Source organism: Saccopteryx leptura, chromosome 12, assembly GCF_036850995.1.
Source record: "Saccopteryx leptura isolate mSacLep1 chromosome 12, mSacLep1_pri_phased_curated, whole genome shotgun sequence".
In the NCBI taxonomy this organism is placed as follows: Eukaryota; Metazoa; Chordata; class Mammalia; order Chiroptera; family Emballonuridae; genus Saccopteryx; species Saccopteryx leptura.
In genome coordinates this window covers 22130313-22148208 of record NC_089514.1, presented here as the reverse complement: position 1 = coordinate 22148208, position 17896 = coordinate 22130313, and the positions used below count along the sequence as shown (strand labels likewise).

Here is a 17896-nt window from a genome sequence, read left to right as displayed (position 1 = left end):
GTGGTGAAGCAAATGGAGATGCTGATTTTCATCTGTGTCTCCTAAACCAACTCAGAAGGCATTTCAAAAAAAAAGGTCCCCAAATTGTGAGCGGTATCAGCATTGTTAGATGCAGATGTTAATACAGGAAAATTAGGACCAGGTTTAGGGCTGGGCCGGGTGTGCCCATTAGACTTTTACTCAGGGTTTGCTTAATTAAATGCACATTTTGTCACCCACTTTCTGGATTTTTGCAGCTTCATAACTTAACACTTCTTGATGTTTAAGTTTCTTTTATTAGGTTTTGGACTTACTCAGGGTCAATGTTTCCAAAGGCCAACATGTAAAATTTTTGTGTCATTTATAACGCATCTTCCTAGACTTTGTTTCAAGGGTTTTTAAAGAATATTTAATTAAGCTTTAGGCCAAGTTTTTACAATATCTAAGGACAATGTACCCAATCCAGTGTTTACTGCCAGGTAATGCTGAAGCCACTTTAGTATGTATCCAACTGAGACTCATGTTTATATTAGATATATCACTGTGGAATTTAAAACTCTAGGCCAGTGCTATTATACTCCTGTCCCTAAGTATAATAAAACTGTTCCAATAATTAATTAAAAATAGAAAGCTACAGGAGCATCAGAAGGAAAAAGCTAACATCCACCTTCCCAAAATACATTTAAGTTAAAAAATTGGAGTTTTTATCTTTGGTCATTTGGTTGTCTATTGTGGGATTATGTTTGAGTCTGCAGACAAAGCAGCCCTTAAACTTACATTCATCAGCCTCTGAGCAAAATCTCTTCCTGGTCTGTTGATGGGTAGGGTAAAGCAGTCCCATTAAGTAACCTCTTCTGACATGGTGGGAAATGATTATGGATAGTCCCTGGGAGACAGACAGGCACAGCCATATCCCTGGGAATTGCTGTGACAAAATCAAGGCTCCAACGTCCAGGATGAGATTTATTTTCCAAGGCAGTTGGAGTGGGAAAATCAAGACTGCAACCTCCAGGGTGAGCTTTATTTTCCAAGGCCATTTCTCTCGGTTTCAGTTTCTCCATTGGTAATGCAGGGATGTTAACCAAATTACCGGGTGACTCGGAGAATCTTGGAGGATACCCAATGGATTATAAAATGTTATATAGGCCCTGGCCAGTTGGCTCAGTGGTAGAGCGTCGGCCTGGCGTGCGGAAGTCCCGGGTTCGATTCCCGGCCAGGGCACACAGGAGAAGCGCCCATCTGCTTCTCCACCCCTCCCCCCTCCTTCCTCTCTGTCTCTCTCTTCCCCTCCCGCAGCCAAGGCTCCATTGGAGCAAAGATGGCCCGGGCGCTGGGGATGGCTCCTCGGCCTCTGCCCAAGGCTCCGGAGTGGCTCTGGTCGCGGCAGAGCCACGCCCCGGAGGGGCAGAGCGTCGCCCCCTGGTGGGCGTGCCAGGTGGATCCCGGTCGGGCGCATGCAGGAGTCTGTCTCTCGCCTTTTCCGGCTTCAGAAAAATACAGAAAAAATAAATAAATAAATAAATAAATAAAATGTTATATAAAACCAAACTGTTCTATTTAGGGCCAACTCTGTCTATTTTTGCAGTTGGGAAATATATCAATAACATAATTATGGGCCTAGTTCTTCAATAATGTCAAAGTATAATTGTATAGAAATTAGTATTTGTCATGAGCCCATCTTTCTACATTTTGGAAGATAAAAATTATTTTTAAAATTAAAGCGATACTCTCATAGAAGATAATTTATTGATTATATTTCAGGGTTGACATTATTTTTTATATTAATAAGAAAGTTATGAGCCTCTATTCTGTTCAAAGACGTGGTCTTTGTCTTCTAGAGGCTTATACTGTCCTCCAGGAGACAGGTCAGCCCCTGAGACAATAGAGACTGAGGTCATCATCTACAGCCCGGCCCTGTTAGGGCACTCATCGGTTAGACACCTTGGAGGAAGGACTTCTCTTTGCCTGTTTAAGTGGCTCTCTGGCTCCTTCCAACCTTTCAGCTCTAATGTCAACTTGTTACTCTTCTACCCACGCTGCTACTTGCTCCTTGAATGCCCTCCTCCACCCATTTCTGCATATCACATTTTACTCAGATCCCTCTCAGCTCAATGACCCCTCCTTCTCAAAGCCTTCTCCAGTCCCCAGCACAGCACTGCAGACACAGGGGTGGAGAGCTCAGGAGAAGGGCTGATTCCTGGAGAAAGTGACGTTTTGAGGAAAGTCTGGAAGGATTGGGGAATTACGACAGGCAAGCCAGAAAATGAGACCTTTAAAGGGAGAACACGCCCCCTCCCCCCCAAAAAAAACTCTATAAAATATTATGACGTATTATAAATGTTTTAAAAGTAAATATTGGCTGTAATTTTATGGCCAACCATTGCTGAAACCTAGAAATGATTTCATTCAGAGGCATGTTTTCCTCAATATGTCAACCTTTAAACTCATAAAAGTGGTAGAGTATATTTCACAGAACACATTGACGTATGTTCTTGTTCTCAAGTAATGTATAAAATGTGACATCACAAGTTTAAGGCTAAATTGAAAATTTTAAACCAGTATTTTCAGAATTGGTAGAAGTAGGAAACTTGGTAATGGACATAAAAAGAAACAATGGAAGAGAAAAAAACATATACTTATTAGAATATTTTGCCCTTCAGTGCTAAATGATTTGAAATCATCCAAAATTAGTAGACATATAAATAGCCAAAACAGCTAGAAAATAAAATGAGTAGGAAATTCTTTGTGACGTTTATTTTGCAAATGAAATGTTTGAATAGATATTCAGACATGGAATCTGATTTATACCTTAATGGAATTTGACTTTTTTCCAATTGGATTTCCTTTTTTTCTTTTTGCTACTTTTGTATATGAATGTAATAAAGTCATTGCTGAAGCAGTTGAACCTGGAAATATAACTCAGGAATTTAATAATCGGATGAATGTGAATCATTTTAATGCAGGAAGGTGGTGTCATTAGGAGTTTCCACAGCATTTTTTTCTTTGTATCAATTAGAGGAAAAATACACATAATGATTTAGAATAATTTCTAATTTTTTTAAATACAGAATCTACCAGGAAGAGCAGAGGATGCACAAGAATACTTTTCATTGTTAGCTCACTCCAGTGTCTGTACTGAGGCCACGGGTCTCTGGCAAGTATCTTCTTGGGCAATTAAACGCCAAGTGGAATGATTTGGCCTGTTCTAAATTTGGCATGTGTTAAGTGGAGAATGCCAAAAAATATTCTGATAGTCTTATTTGTAAACTATTACTTTGAAAACAAAGATTCAGGTAGCTCACTGAATGAACCATTCTTTCGGCAGATGCGAAGGAGACAGCGCTTCCATTATTCTTTCTTGATCTTTAATATCAGTTGTAGCCTTCGATGTTTTTAGTTTATGTCAAAAAAGAAAAAAAAAACAATGTAATAATTACATATAAGGAAAAATGATGCCCCCCCCCTTTTAATAATAAAGACCATAATTCCTTTGACTATCTTTAATCACTCTTAATTATGGGAATAATATTTTAGTAGGAAAACAAGAATTACTGAAATCTATGAAAGATGTAAAAATATGTTTTCTCTTTTCATATTTCAGCTAATTTTTACATTAGATGAAGACTTAAAAAATGATTGTTAGGTATACTGTTATTTTTGAGGACTTCTAATTAAATCTCAAGAAAACCACCTGGGCAAAGGTGAGTAACAATAGGAATGCTGACTCTTAGCACCGTAGAAAACACATCATAAGCCACAGCGGGCTGTGCAGTTCTCTGTATTCACAGAAAGGACTTGAATGCTTTTCAAACTAACCTTAATGGCTTCCTGGATTTGTCATTATTTCTAAGGAAATAAAAAGAGCATGACATATGTTTTTCTCAGTCTGCATGGTAAAGAATGGGGTTAGTATCAACAGGAAGGAGAACCCCGAGTTGATGGGACAGAGGAAGCTGCTGGCCACGGGGAGGGGACGCGGCCCTGGGGTTCAGCAGTGTGGCGACTGTGTTGTTGTTCGACCTGGGCTTCTGTAGGACACAGCTTGGTAACTGGCTCCTGTGCTGTTAGGAATCGCAGTGCCATGAATGGCCTACCATTTTCATGTCCCTAAGAGGTGGGATTTTTGTGAAATCCTCTTACCAAAAACATTTTTTTTTTCCTTAATAGAGTTGTGTAAAACTGTTTGGCATTTTAGAGGTAATATGATAATCCAGCTTATCCAAGTGCTGAATAGACTTTAAAATTAATATTGGTGCTTTACTCTAATTCTATTTTTATTTCTTTTATTGATTTTTAGAGAGAGAGAGAGAGAAGTGGGAAGCATCAACTCGTAGTAGTTGTTTCCCATATGTGCCCTGACCAGGCAAGCCCAGGGTTTCGAACCTCAGCGTTCCAGGTTGACGCTTTATCCACTGCGCCAGCACAGGTCAAGCTACTGTAATTCTAAACTGTACAATCTGTGGGCTAAATAATGAAAATACTGCCTTTGAGAATCATATAAATAATTCCCCAGGACACTGCAGTAACTTGGGTTGGCTTTTGTGGAGTGCTCCGGGTAGAGACTGAGATGGTCAGAATGGGCCCTGACTACTCCAGGTCCTTAAGCTCCTGAGACAAAGGGAGTTTTCAGCTTTGATCTCCGCAGGGTCACTAATGATGGAATGGTATGCATGACCTCAAGCAGGTGGTGTGACATCTCAGAACCTTATCAGAGTGTTAGATGAAGGTCTGGGCCCAGGTCCATGGTTTTCAGTCATAGAGAACAAATACAAGTAAAAAAGTAAAAAACATATTTAATTATTAAAACATTAATAAACGCAGCTGCAACTCAAGGCATCATGTGATGTGCTGGACACACTGGAGACTAAGTCTTGTTAACTCCCACTGCCAGACTTTCTGTGCATACTTGGATCGGACCTCCACCCGCTAGGAGGTGAGCACCGTGCAGCTTGTCTGCCCCTGCCGCATCCCTGTTGACTAGTACCAGCTGTATGTTTGATAAAAGAATACAAATAAATGATCCTCTATGTGTTTGATTTTTTTTTTCCTGAAGTGAGAAGTGGGAAGGCAGACAGACTCCCACATGTGTCTGACTGGGATCCACCCGGCATGCCCACCAGGGGGCGATGCTCTGCCCATCTGGGGCATTGTTCCATTGCAACCGGAGCCATTCTGGCACCTGAGGCTGAGGCCATGGAGCCATCCACAGCACCCGGGCCATCTTTGCTCCAATGGAGCCTTGGCTGCGGGAGGGGAAGAGAGAGACAGAGAGGAAGGAGAGGGGGAGGGGTGGAGAAGCAGATGGGCGCTTCTCCTGTGTGCCCTGATCAGGAATCAAACCCAGGACATCCACACGCCAGGCTGATGCTCTACTGCATGCTGTGTTAGTTTTTTTTTGTCATCAGAATATTAGTACTTTATAATTCAAATGAGGCAGTTAAAATAAAATAATATAGAGAAGCCATCTGGTTTTTTTATAGGCTTAAAACTACACTATGATTAATAAATTCTAAGGACATAATTCCTCTCCAAGAAAGGTTTCTGATTTTCCAAAAGTGATGCATTGGATCACATGATGTTTAAAATAAAGATGCTTGAGGATGTCATTGAGTCAAGTCACATAGCTGCAAGTTGCACTTTGGTGTTGTATTAGAAAAGATGAGCGAATTAGATTTAAAATTACTTTCTGTATGTGCACCTGAAAGAAAAGAAAGGAGATTATACTGTTAAAGTGAGCACAGTGGTCACTACTGAAAATTGGATTATAGGTATTTTTTGTCCATTTTTTCCCAATTTTCCCTAAAATTTTAACATTGTACATGATGAACTGATTTTATAAATCAGGAATTATTTCCTCTATAACAAGTATTCATTTTATTTTTCCATCTTTATCAAATAAGTGTTATGATATCACCTAAAATATATAGCCATATATTCATGAGATAAACATAATGGATAACATAAAACCATATCTTGGGTAGTATAGACCTTTCAAGTTCTCACTTTGTAGGATTTTATATCTTCTTTGTTATTAATTGAATTGATCAATGTTTTAAATTGCTCTTTGAAAAATTTTTTTTTTGCCTTTCAATATATCAAAAAAGGGGTTCATAAAAATAATAACCTATAGGAGTTTTGATTAATGAAAGCATTATTGGTTTCCTTTATAGTTATCCTGTATTGAAGAAAAATTAATTTGATGAGTAAATTCTGGAATTTGTTTTTTAATCAGTTACTATATAACATTTTGTACTTATATGTGTTTTGCTTTGATAAATATGTTTTAAATACATAGAAAAAAATGTTCAGTTTTATTTAAAATTTTTAAAAACCTTTTCAGGAATCATAATTTTGCCTTCAGGTATTTGTTTGGATTAGTAAAGGTTAGAACGTCTTATCTTTAAAAATCTCCCACCTTATTTTGCATGCACACACATTTTTTTCATTATTAACTTAATCCTTTCCCTGATAGTGATCTTGAATAATATTCAGTTTCTTTTTATATACTTCTGAATTGCTCCTCAATCGGGACTGTAATATAGAAGAGTATTTCCACGGTAGGAATAATACCGGTCGTGCCGGGAATGGTCAAGCAGTTCCCAGCTCGCTTATGCCGATGCGAAGTCTGCGTGAGCAACAGGAGAAAGAACCCCGTCTTTCTGATGGAGCCGTAAGGGCATTTTGAAAAATATTTAAATATCCTTTGGTATATAGGACAGTCAAAGGCAAAGAATACATTAACCAGAGTGATGTGTTTATAAGCATCTTGAAACCAATAGTGGAGGGGTTTTCCGTATGTTTGTTTTTTGTTTGTTTCTTTGTTTGCTTGTATGTTTGCTTATTTTTTCCTGGAGAATGCAATTAGTACAGCATGGTTCTTTCCTTCTTCACAGATAAGCAAATCCTGAGGGATTTGCAAGTTGTGGTTCTGCCTCCGTGGCAAGCGCTATTTCTGAGCAGTTCTGGAATGTACAGAACCCCCACGTTGCTCGGTTCCGGGCTGTCTCTGCTCCCTGAATCACTGTTTGCCCAAGTTCATCCGCTCCAGGGTTCGATACTTGCATATTAACTTTTATTTCTAAACCATTTGAGACTAAGTTACATATGCTTTGCCCTTTATCACTACTTATTCCTTCAGTATGTAAGTGTAAGATACTCCTCTTACAGAACCACAGTACAATAATAAACAACGAATTTAATATAGATACCATACTTATCCCTGCGGTCAATCCACTATCATCAATTACCCCAATACTGTTATAAATGTATATATACATATATGTGTGTAGGTATTGTTCCCCCCCACGCACCCTCAAGATTTCATACTGCATTTACTAATGTCCTTTTGAGTCTTCTTAATCTGAAAGATTTTTTTATCCTAATTTTTTTTAAGACATTGACATTTATTATTATTATTATTATTATTTTTGTATTTTTCTGAAGCTGGAAATGGGGAGAGACAGTCAGACAGACTCCCGCATGCGCCCAACAGGGATCCACCGGGCACGCCCACCAGGGACGAAGCTCTGCCCTTCCCGGCGTCGCTCTGCGGTGACCAGAGCCACTCTAGCGCCTGGGGCAGAGGCCACAGAGCCATCCCCAGCGCCGGGGCCATCCCTGCTCCAATGGAGCCTCGGCTGCGGGAGGTGAAGAGAGAGACAGATAGGAAGGAAGGTGGGGGGGCAGTGGAGAAGCAAATGGGCACTTCTCCTATGTGCCCTGGCCGGGAATCGAACCCGGGTCCCCCGCACGCCAGGCTGACGCTCTACCGCTGAGCCAACCAGCCAGGGCCGACATTGACATTTTTTAAATATATATATGAGCCAGTCGTTTTGTAGAATGTCTCTAGATATGCATTTGTCTCCTCATGACTAAATTCAGGTCATGTGTTTTTGTTTGGAATGCCACATACACAATGTCCTGTCTTAAGTGTGAAGCATCTAGAGACATTGATGACTGTTGTCTCTTGGTTAAAGTGTCTTGTTTCTCCACTGTGTAGTTAACTATTTTTCCTTTTGTAATTTATGTGAAGATGTTTTGAGGCTATGTAAATATCTTGTTGCTCATCAGGCACCAGTACACACACACACACACACACACACACACACATGTATCAGGGTATATTTAGCATAAATTGATGACTCTTCTTTCGCATGAATCGATTTCTGGTATAGTGGTTGCAAAAGGGTGATTTTTCCAATGCTGTGTTTCCTTCTCTGTTTATTAATCGGTTGTCTATCGGAGGAAATGGTTTTTGTTCTGCTCAGTTAGTTCCCTTTGCCTTGTGCACTGAGAAATTCGCTCTCTTTAAAAGGAATGTGATGAGTATGAACCTTTGGCTTCTTATTTTACTCCATGAGTTGTTCTCCATCGCCGTCCTGAATTGTTTTGGTGCTCAATTGTCTGACGTCATGCCAGCTTGTCCAATTGTCCTCAGGGTGGTTCCTATGTTGTTAGATCTTTTAAACAAATTTTTTAAAGCAATTTTGTATTTTCTAATACAAAATGTCCCAGGGTCATTTTGTAGCCCTTGGAATCAGCCATTCATCAAAGAAACCTTGGTTTCTTTTAGTAGAATATGATATTTAGATCCTGTGACATATAACTTTTTATGCACAAAGAATATTGTTAATTAGGACTCTTTTGGAATTGATTTGAGCTTCAGAAAAGGCTAAAGGATTTTTTTATTTAGACATATATAATTTTCTAATTATAAAAGTTATATATACGGTACTTATAGAAAATAAAGACAAGTAAAATAAGAGGAATAAATTGTCCCTTGAACCCACTGCTCATATTAACCACTGTTGAGTGCTAATGTATTTTATGTTGCTGAGATTATATTTTATATTTCGAACTTAGTTTTTTTCCTGTTTCTACTTAGCATGATTGCTTTCTCCAAGTAATAAAAATTAAACAATTGTATCTTTCAGTCATATGTTGCATTTTAAAGTATCTCTTTTCCTTGTTCTTTTATTCTCACTGCAACGATGTCTGAAAGTAGGGAAAGTTGTCTACTCATGTCCAGCCTCTTCCTTTTCTACCTCCCTCTCTAAATCCCACATCGTTGCCTATTTCCACCCTCCCCCGGAATATCAGAAGACCTAAAATTATCAATGTGGAAGCACATGAATTAGTATCAAGGACTGTGGGAAGTATGCATTTTGTATTCTAAATAAACTTTTGATCTTAGCAATGACAAGCTGCACGGTGATAAATCTGTGTTCTTTAACATGAACGTCAGTGTTTGGCAAACAGAAACAAGGCATTCAAGGGAATATATGCTTGTTTGCTGCTCTGGTATGTGTAGACCTGTGCGTGTAATTTTTAACTCTTGAGAGCAAGGACCATGTCTGGTTTGATCAACCGTTCTTTCTCCTTTATGCAGAGTTGTTCAGCCTTGACTATATTTAAGTTTTGGAGCAGATAGCCCTTTATTGTAAGGGATGTTTAGCAACATCCCTGGCCTCTGCCCACTAGATTGCCACATGTCCCCTGGGGAACAGAACAGCCCTGAAGTGAGACCACTGCTGAGTACAGTGCTTGAGACACAATAAAATAAGCACCCCCCAAATATCCTGCTCACAAACATTAGGGGATGTTTTATAGCTTCATATTCATTTTAAAATATCTCCTAATGTTTGTGAGCAGTATACTTCATAGATTAATAAATGTACCTAAACCACAGCTGGACATTTCCATGTTTGATGGCACCATTTCCTCTACATTATCCGAATTCACAATTTGAAATATTGTAGATATGCAATCATTATCAAAATTCTGTTGTAGACAGAAGTTCTAAGGGTCTTAACTTATCTAAAAGAGACGTTTTAGAGCATTTTGCTATTAAAATACCCCAAAACATATTTGAGGGATGGGTTTTCTCAAAGCCCAAGTATACTGCAGTGTGTGTAGTGTGTGTATATGTATCTTAGAGTGTTGAGAGACATCGAGTGACATCAGTAAGATTAGACAAACCAACTGAATGAGCCTAGTAATTTGTTGGAGGGAGGGAAGGATCTGGAGAGATCCCCTTTGGGTCAAGTGGTGGAGCCCAGAGAAGGAAATGTGCATGCCCCAGGGGACTTCTCTTCTTGTGAAGAATATGTGCATTAATAAAGATTTTATCATGATACCTTTATATCTTAGGGAAGATTTAGATGAACATAGTTTTAACTCTGGTGTCTTTTTCACAACACAATCCCTTTGAACTTTCATCATTCTTTCCTTATAAGGTAGTTGCTCACATTTTGTTTCACTCTTAATGTCTCTCGCAGGAAAATATATATAGTTATAAATTGAGAACTATCATTCTGTATCATCCTTTTTAAGAAAGATATTATATATCAATAAGGATAAGATTGAAAGAGACATGAATGTAACAGTTATATTTTTATGTTAAAAATGAATATTTGATTTTATTTAGAAACACTATTTTCTGTAGGATATATTACTTTAAATTTTAATTCTTTTTCAGCTATAAATATTAAAACTGACATAGGATGTGCTACAAGGTATAATGTAGATTTTGTAGAGACAGTGATTTTGATTGCAGAGAGATTGCTACAAAATCATGGTAAGGATATTAAATAAGCTGTTTTCTGTTCAACAAACTGTAGAGTTATTGTAGGCATCTATTTAGTTTATTGCTATAGAATGTTCATATAAATAATTTAAATGTTTAGAAATGGCAGTTTAACTATTTTTGCTTCTTCTGAAAGAATGATGTGACAGTGATATCAACCCAAATGATTCCTGGATATGTCAACTTTCTATAAAGGATGTCTTATGATATTTGTGCTTATATAATAGTTTTAGCTTTAATGGAAAGGTGAACAGTTATAGTTTTGGGCAATTTTTTTGTTCTTTTTATGGTAAATCATTTCACTCATTTGGAATCTAGAATAAAAGGTAATTCTTGAAACTGGTAACTAAACATGAAGTACTTCATGAGAATGTTGCATTGAGGTGGCTGAAATATATTACAGGTTTTGTGTGCTGGGGTTATTGTATCTTCATGAAACACTTTATACTTTGGGAATGATGTTGCTGCCCCATAATTTTTATTACCTTAGAATCAAAAGTCCTTTTTTTCAGTATTAAGTATACTGATTCCACACTGAGAGTTTTACTTTGAAGTTTTACTTCTTTTCCTGCTGTCACCATGTGGTTTTGAAATTTAGGCAAAATGTTTCTCATAGCTACTTTAATAGAAAAATATTAATTAAAAATTTATATTTTTAGATGTATTTTCACCTTTTTTAAAAAAGCATATTTAAGTACATGGGACCATAAGGAACACTTTAGAATATGTTGCCTGACATGATAGTCACTAGCCACATTGGTGATCTCAATTTTAATTTTAGTGAATGAAAATTAAACTAAACATTTAGTTTTTCAGTCACATTAGTCACATTTCAGGAGCTCATAGCCAAGTGTCCGGTAGCTGCCATGCGAGACAGGGCAGACAGACCATTGTCACTATCACAGGCAGTTCTGTGGCGTTCTAGGATGGGGCTGACAAACTACCACCTGGGGGCCCCGTTTAATCTGCCACTTGTTTTGTAAATAAAGTTTTATTAAAATACAGCCAATGATCTCCATGTTGTCTGTGGTTGCTTTCAGGCTATCACAGCAGAATTGAGTAGTTAGAATAGAGACCAGGTGACTGACAGACAGCCTAAAATATTTTCTTTCTAGCCCTTTGTAGGAAACAATTATGACCTCACTTTAGATTGTACATACAAAGTTGAGGTTGTTTGAATAGCATAGTTATATGTGTAGCATATATTAGTAGTGGAACAGGTTATATAAGGCAGGTTATCAGAATTCAAAGATGGGCGAGACCAGAAGGACACCAAGTACAGTCACCCCCTTGTAAGGACAATTAGAATGCAAGTCCTCTGGTGGATCAGATTTTTTTCTAGAAAGCAGAGCATTAAAGAAGACTATAAGGCAAGACAACACACAGATGGTGGGCAGAATTAGTACACTGTTGCACGAGGCCCAGCCTTGCTGCTGGCCTGTGGGTCACACTCGGGCCCAGAGTCTGAGTGGGAGTAAGTGACAAAACCCGCCAAGGACACAAGGACAGTTAGAAAATCAAGAGTGAAATGGGGTGAGATTTATCTGTTAGACCTAAAAACCTTTCAATTAAATCTCTCAGAGTAGACAAACATAGGAATTTATTCAAAAAGCTTTATTTCATTAATAAAGTACCTGCCTTCAAATTTTTGATTGATGGCTCAATCTAATATTTTTATGTTCTTTTATCTTGTGAAATACCCAAGGAATTTAGTCTCTTAGATAATACATGAAATACCTAAATCCACTTTGTTTGAACGTGCTGCATACGTTTTTCAGAAGGAATGTTAAAGCATGGAGCTTTTCCGTTTTGGTGGGACGTGAGCTTATTTTGTCTGTGTGTGCTTGGCTTCTGGCTTTCTGATGGAGGCCAGCTCCTGAGGCATAGGCTGGGCCCCAGATGGATCTGTCTTTGCAAAATCTTAAACTCCTGATTGAAAAATACACTGCTCACAAAAATTAGGGGATATTTTATTGCTTCATATTCATTTTGAAATATCCCTAATTTCTGTGAGCAGTATATATATGTATGTATTTTTAGTTAGTTGATTTTAAGTTGTAAATTTTAATACAAACTCATAAAAGTAAGCTTTTGACATTGGCCCGTAAAACTGTCTTACTATTACTCTTTCTTGTTACTGTCCCAGGTTTAAGCTAGCACAATTACTTTCTTTTCTTTCTATTTTTTTTTAAATTTATTGGGGAAACATTGGTTAATAAAATTTTGTCTGAGGTATACAATTCTATATCACATCATCTGTATATTGTAATGTGTGCTCACCACCCCAAGTCAAGTCTCCTTCCCTCACCATCTACCCCCCCTTACCCTCTTCTCCCCCCCCCCTTTCCTCTGGTGATCACCACACTGTTGTCTGTTGTCTGTGAGGAGGTTTTTTCTCCTTAATCCGTTCACCTTTTTCACTGAGTCCCCCAAACCTCTCCCTTCTGACCATTGTTTATTCTCAATCTATGCATCTGTTTCTGTTTTGCTTGTTAGTTTATTTTGTTCATTAGATTCCACCTATGAGTGAAATCACACGGTATGTGTCTTTCTCCGACTGGCTTATTTCACTTAGCGTCGTGCTTTCCCGGTCTCCGGACTGTGGCAAGCGTGAGATTTCCTCCTCTTTTATGGCTGAGTGGTAGCACAATTTCTTATTCAAAGTGCCCTTGCTTCCCTGTGGCCAGGGCTTCGGTGAGAGCCTTATAAAGGCTGACCTTCACTGGAGCAGATTATACTGTAGCAGGGAGAGCTAAATTTAGAGGGAAAGCAAGCCACTGCCCCAAATAGTAACGGCTTCCACGGTAGAGGCTTGGTGCACAGAATATCTTCATTTAATCTTTCAGTACCCGTAGGTGAGTCTCTGTGTGTGTGTGTTTTCATTTTCAGTGCTGTGTACATCAGAATCTTTCCATCTTCCTCATGTTTACATGTAACTGTTATTTTCCACATAGAATATAGTGAGGGTAGGAAACATGGGTTCACATAACTTAGGCTATGAGGAAAGAAACATTTGTGTTTAGAACTGAAGAAAGTTTAAACTGGAGCTAACAATTTTTAAAATAAATTGCCTCGCAGGTAGGTTATGTGCTAATTTTCTATTAGCAGCAAAATAGAAACAGTGCAAAGGTAGAATTGGGGGTGCTGTGTGTTTTTATTCTGGATCCTAAAATGAAACTTTTAGCGAGGGCTCACACTTTTAAAATATATTTTATTTCAAATACAACATCGTTGGCAAAGACTAACTCCTTCCTTGCACGTTTACCTACTAGAGGAGTTTCAGGCCAGTTACGCTCTGTATTTTTTCTTTTGTTTTGTTTATGCATCTCAGGGTGAGACCTCCAGCTTTTTAACAGGTGCTTTTCTCTACAAACCCAAGAACACATTACACATGGTATCTGTTGTCTGGGGGAGGTGTAGACCTCAGGAGAAGATCTGCACAAGCTGCACGGGTATGTGTATGTCCATACATACCTGTTCCCTCATGAAATGTTTGCTGATCCAGAGCAAATCCATTAAAAAAAAAATGCCCACGGGAAAGTTTTTAAATGAAAGAGAGCTTTGCAATGAACATAAATAATGCGTCAGAAGCTCTTATTTCTAACATCTGTCACATAAAACTAGATTTCATTGGTTGAGTGTATTACATTTATAACTAGTTCAATATATAGCTGCTGGGTACTCATAGAGCGATGAGTCCCTTTCTCTGCCCCTGTCCAGGACTGCACTGCTGTTTTCTCACCTCACTGAGAGCTTTGTAAGTGCTGGGATCTAATCTCCAGAGGCTCCGTGCTTTGGGAGGGCATGGAATCCGCCTTCACTACCTTTATTTTGCAAAGCGTGGTGCATTGTTTATTTTACTTCATAGAATTGATCAAAATTTCCTCCACTTAAGCCTTATTATGGTTTGGATTTGTTACCTTATTTTAGTTAGTTTCATTTTTTAAGTTATGATTAAAGTTTTCAGTGATAGACAGATTGCTCTCTATGTGAAGATACAAGTTTCTCTTTTCATGGGTAGGAAGAAAGTTTTTAGTAATAAATTGAATAATAATTTTTCTATGCTTAAGATTTTTTTTAAAACTTTGAGACATAAGTAATTTACTTGAATACTCCAGACCTTCTTGACTGTTTAATGATGCAAATAATGGAGCAAATGTAGATATTTTCAAGTCACAATGTTTTAAAACTTTGGAAGATAAATAATTTGCTTGAAATTATGTTAATTGTTTGGTCTTCATAATTTGGGCAATCTAGAGATATTTTCAGATTATAATATTTATGCCAGCAGAATTATTCTCAATTTATAAAAGGTCTTATTTTTTTTTTACTTTTTAAACGATAACTTAATATGTTTTTAATTGTATTAAACCCAATGGAAGAATCTAGAATACCCAAATCTCTGCTTTCTGAGGTAAAAAACAAAACAAAACAAATGAAGGACCTTCTAGCAATTTTTTATAGCTTTCTGAAATTTTGCTTTCCTGAAGAAGCAAATATTGTGTGTGTGTGTGTGTGTGTATTTCTTTTTTAACCAAAAAAATTATGTTTTACACTCTTATTCCCCTTGCTTTCTCCATTAGCAATTTCTCAGTCATCTTTTTTTTTTGTTGTTGTTGTTGTATTTTTCGGAAGCTGGAAGCGGGGAGGCAGTCAGACAGACTCCCGCATGCGCCCGACAGGGATCCACCCGGCACGCCCACCAGGGGCGACGCTCTGCCCACCAGGGGGCGATGCTCTGCCCCTCCAGGGCAGAGGCCAAGGAGCCCGGGCCATCTTTTGCTCCAATGGAGCCTCGGCTGTGGGAGAGGAAGAGAGAGACAGAGAGGAAGGAGAGGGGGAGGGGTGGAGAAGCAGATGGGCGCTTCTCCTGTGTGCCCTGGCCGGGAATTGAACCCGGGACTTCTGCACGCCAGGCCGACGCTCTACCACTGAGCCAACCGGCCAGGGCCTCAGTCATCTTTCCATGACCATGTCATAGCTATTAGACAGTTGATTCAATGCTTACTCTTTACTCAGCATTATTTTGGGTGCTAAAAACATACAATGGAGTAAAACGTGTAAGCTCCCTACCCACACGGAGGCAGCACTCTCGTGGGAGAAACAGACAACAGGCAAACAGAGCACAGTAACCTGGCAGGGGCAGCCTGGTACTGTGAAGAGAAACCAAACCTCTCCGCAAAGGAGGCATTCCATTGGCTGTAGAGAGCAGGCCAAGTGCGTGACTGGAGTGAGATCCTTCCCAGAAGAGAGGTGACCACCTCTGGCCCGTTGGAAGAAAGCGGGCAGTGTGGCTGGGGCACAGTGACCGGCGGGAGGCGAGGAGGATGTAGGAAACATGAGCGGAGAGGGAGCCAGGCTAATTCTTTGTAAAACTTTAGAAAGTTTCATGTGATGGCTTTTTAGAACTCACTTAACCAGCCTCATGTTGATGAGCATTTCCGTTTCTGTTTTTTTATGCACCCAACAATGCAAAACTAAATCCTTTTATACACAGACTCCCAAAGGTATATATGCATATTTGTGTGGCTACAACTGTAGAGTCAATTCCTAGTAAAGGAACTACTGGAACCCAGGTTTGTGTACATGTAAATATTTATAGATATTCAACAAATGCTTCTCAAGAGTCTGTATCAGTGTATCCCTTATGCAAAGTTTATGTCAGAGGTGGTTTTCCCTGTGTCCTGTATCAACACTAGATATTAGTAAACTTGAAAACTTTTGCTAGTTCCGTGGTTAAAATTATACCTTACTTTTAAAAGTATATTCAGTATGGGTGAGATTAAACATATATTGATTAGCCATACATTTTTATATGAACTGCTTAATTGAAAATGCAAAATATTAAAAAAAGAAAATGCATAATCTTTTTTTGTTTGTTTGTTTTCAGAAATTTTATGAATAAGCATCAGAAGCCAGTGCTAACAGGCCAGCGGTTCAAAACTCGGAAAAGGGGTAGGTTGCGTTGTGTGTTTGAGTGGGGGGGTGCGCATGTGCTTAATGTTCCAATCACAATTTACACCGGGGAAGAATTAGAATGACATCCTTGTTTCCAGCAGCCTCACTATTCTACTCCTTTGCACTCGGGATGGAGTATCTGAAGCTCTGAAACACAGCCTCAGAATTGCCGGTCACTCAGGTGTCTGGTTTTGGACAAGTCATGTAACTTGCCTGAGCTGGTTCGTTATCTACAAAATGAGGATAATTGTATCTGTTCAGGTTGCCTCACTTTCTTGTGAGGCTGTGAAGACAGTTGGTTAACATTTTGACATAAGCATTTGTATTTGGGTTTTGCTTTTTTTTTTTTTTTTTTTTTTTTTATTTATGTTGATAGATGCTACCACTAAGAGAAAAGTAAATTAGGGAGAGTTTTTACCTTTTCAGAATTTAAGGAGTCATATTAAACTTACTGCCCTAAACATCTTTAAAGCTCACATTATTTGCAAGTGTCTTCTGTAGGGAAGAGTAGTGTGAGGGCCATGATAAAATTTCCATTTGTGGGAGTGATTTCTCCTTTTTATGTTATGTTCATAACCACCCTTTCTGTGAAAAGAATATTTTTAAACGTTTGTGTTTGATCCATTTTGCATAATTATGTAGCGATCCCCTTGGATTTAAGAATAGTTTAGTCAGTACTTGATAGGGAAACGTTTTAAAATAGGAAACAGATGAAATTCATGTGTTGACTAACAGTGAGGAAAGTGACTAAAAATACTTAAGAAAGCATTATATACAAAGGTAAATGGTGGTTGGATGTCTTTCTGAAGATCTTATTGCTGATTTTGAAGCATAATGCCAATTCCTGGTCATCCAGTGCTGTGCTGTTAAATTGATAACTCACATTATATCCCTTTGGCGTGTCCAGTTGAGGTGTGGGGGCAGGACCCGCTGCTGGAGTTCCCTGGGGCTGTGCACGGAGCGAGTCTAGTCATATGGAAAGAAAAGACGTCTCAGCAGAGTAGATGGATTGGATCAGAAGCGTTTCCAAGAGCCCCTGGATAGCACTAAGGCTGAATTTAACTATGATGCTGCCTGCTGGAAAGCTTCACGTCCCTACTAAAAAATGAAATTTGACAAAATGTTAAAGTAACCAAATGGTTATTGTGTGCAGTATTTCTGTTTTACACCCTCTTTCTTTCAATTTTCTGTTTTTGAAATCCCTGACTCCTCCCCATAAGCTGCCGCTGCCCTCTTTAGTCCTCTAGCAAAGCGACTTTCCCATTGAGGTCTGGAAGCTGGTACCAAGACGAGCCCTACAACCAACGTGCATTCACTGTCTTACTGTTTAAAGCACCTTGGGAAAAAAGAAAAAGAATACATCATAGTTGATTG

At 38.7% G+C, this 17896-nt stretch overlaps 1 protein-coding gene across 4 annotated transcripts in view; it reads left to right on the top strand.

The window, feature by feature from the left end:
• BZW2 (basic leucine zipper and W2 domains 2) overlaps nucleotides 1-17896 on the top strand; it is a 63702-nt gene that overhangs the window by 4455 nt on the left and 41351 nt on the right. For 2 of the 4 annotated variants that reach the window (XM_066353747.1, XM_066353750.1), the window contains exon 2: nucleotides 16455-16519. In XM_066353747.1, coding sequence (XP_066209844.1) covers nucleotides 16462-16519 — 58 coding nt within the window. In that variant the 5' untranslated portion in view covers nucleotides 16455-16461. Of the gene's footprint in view, nucleotides 1-4384; nucleotides 4406-13328; nucleotides 13420-16454; nucleotides 16520-17896 lie in introns of those variants that run through there. The other 2 variants (XM_066353749.1, XM_066353748.1) reach the window with 2 other exon arrangements.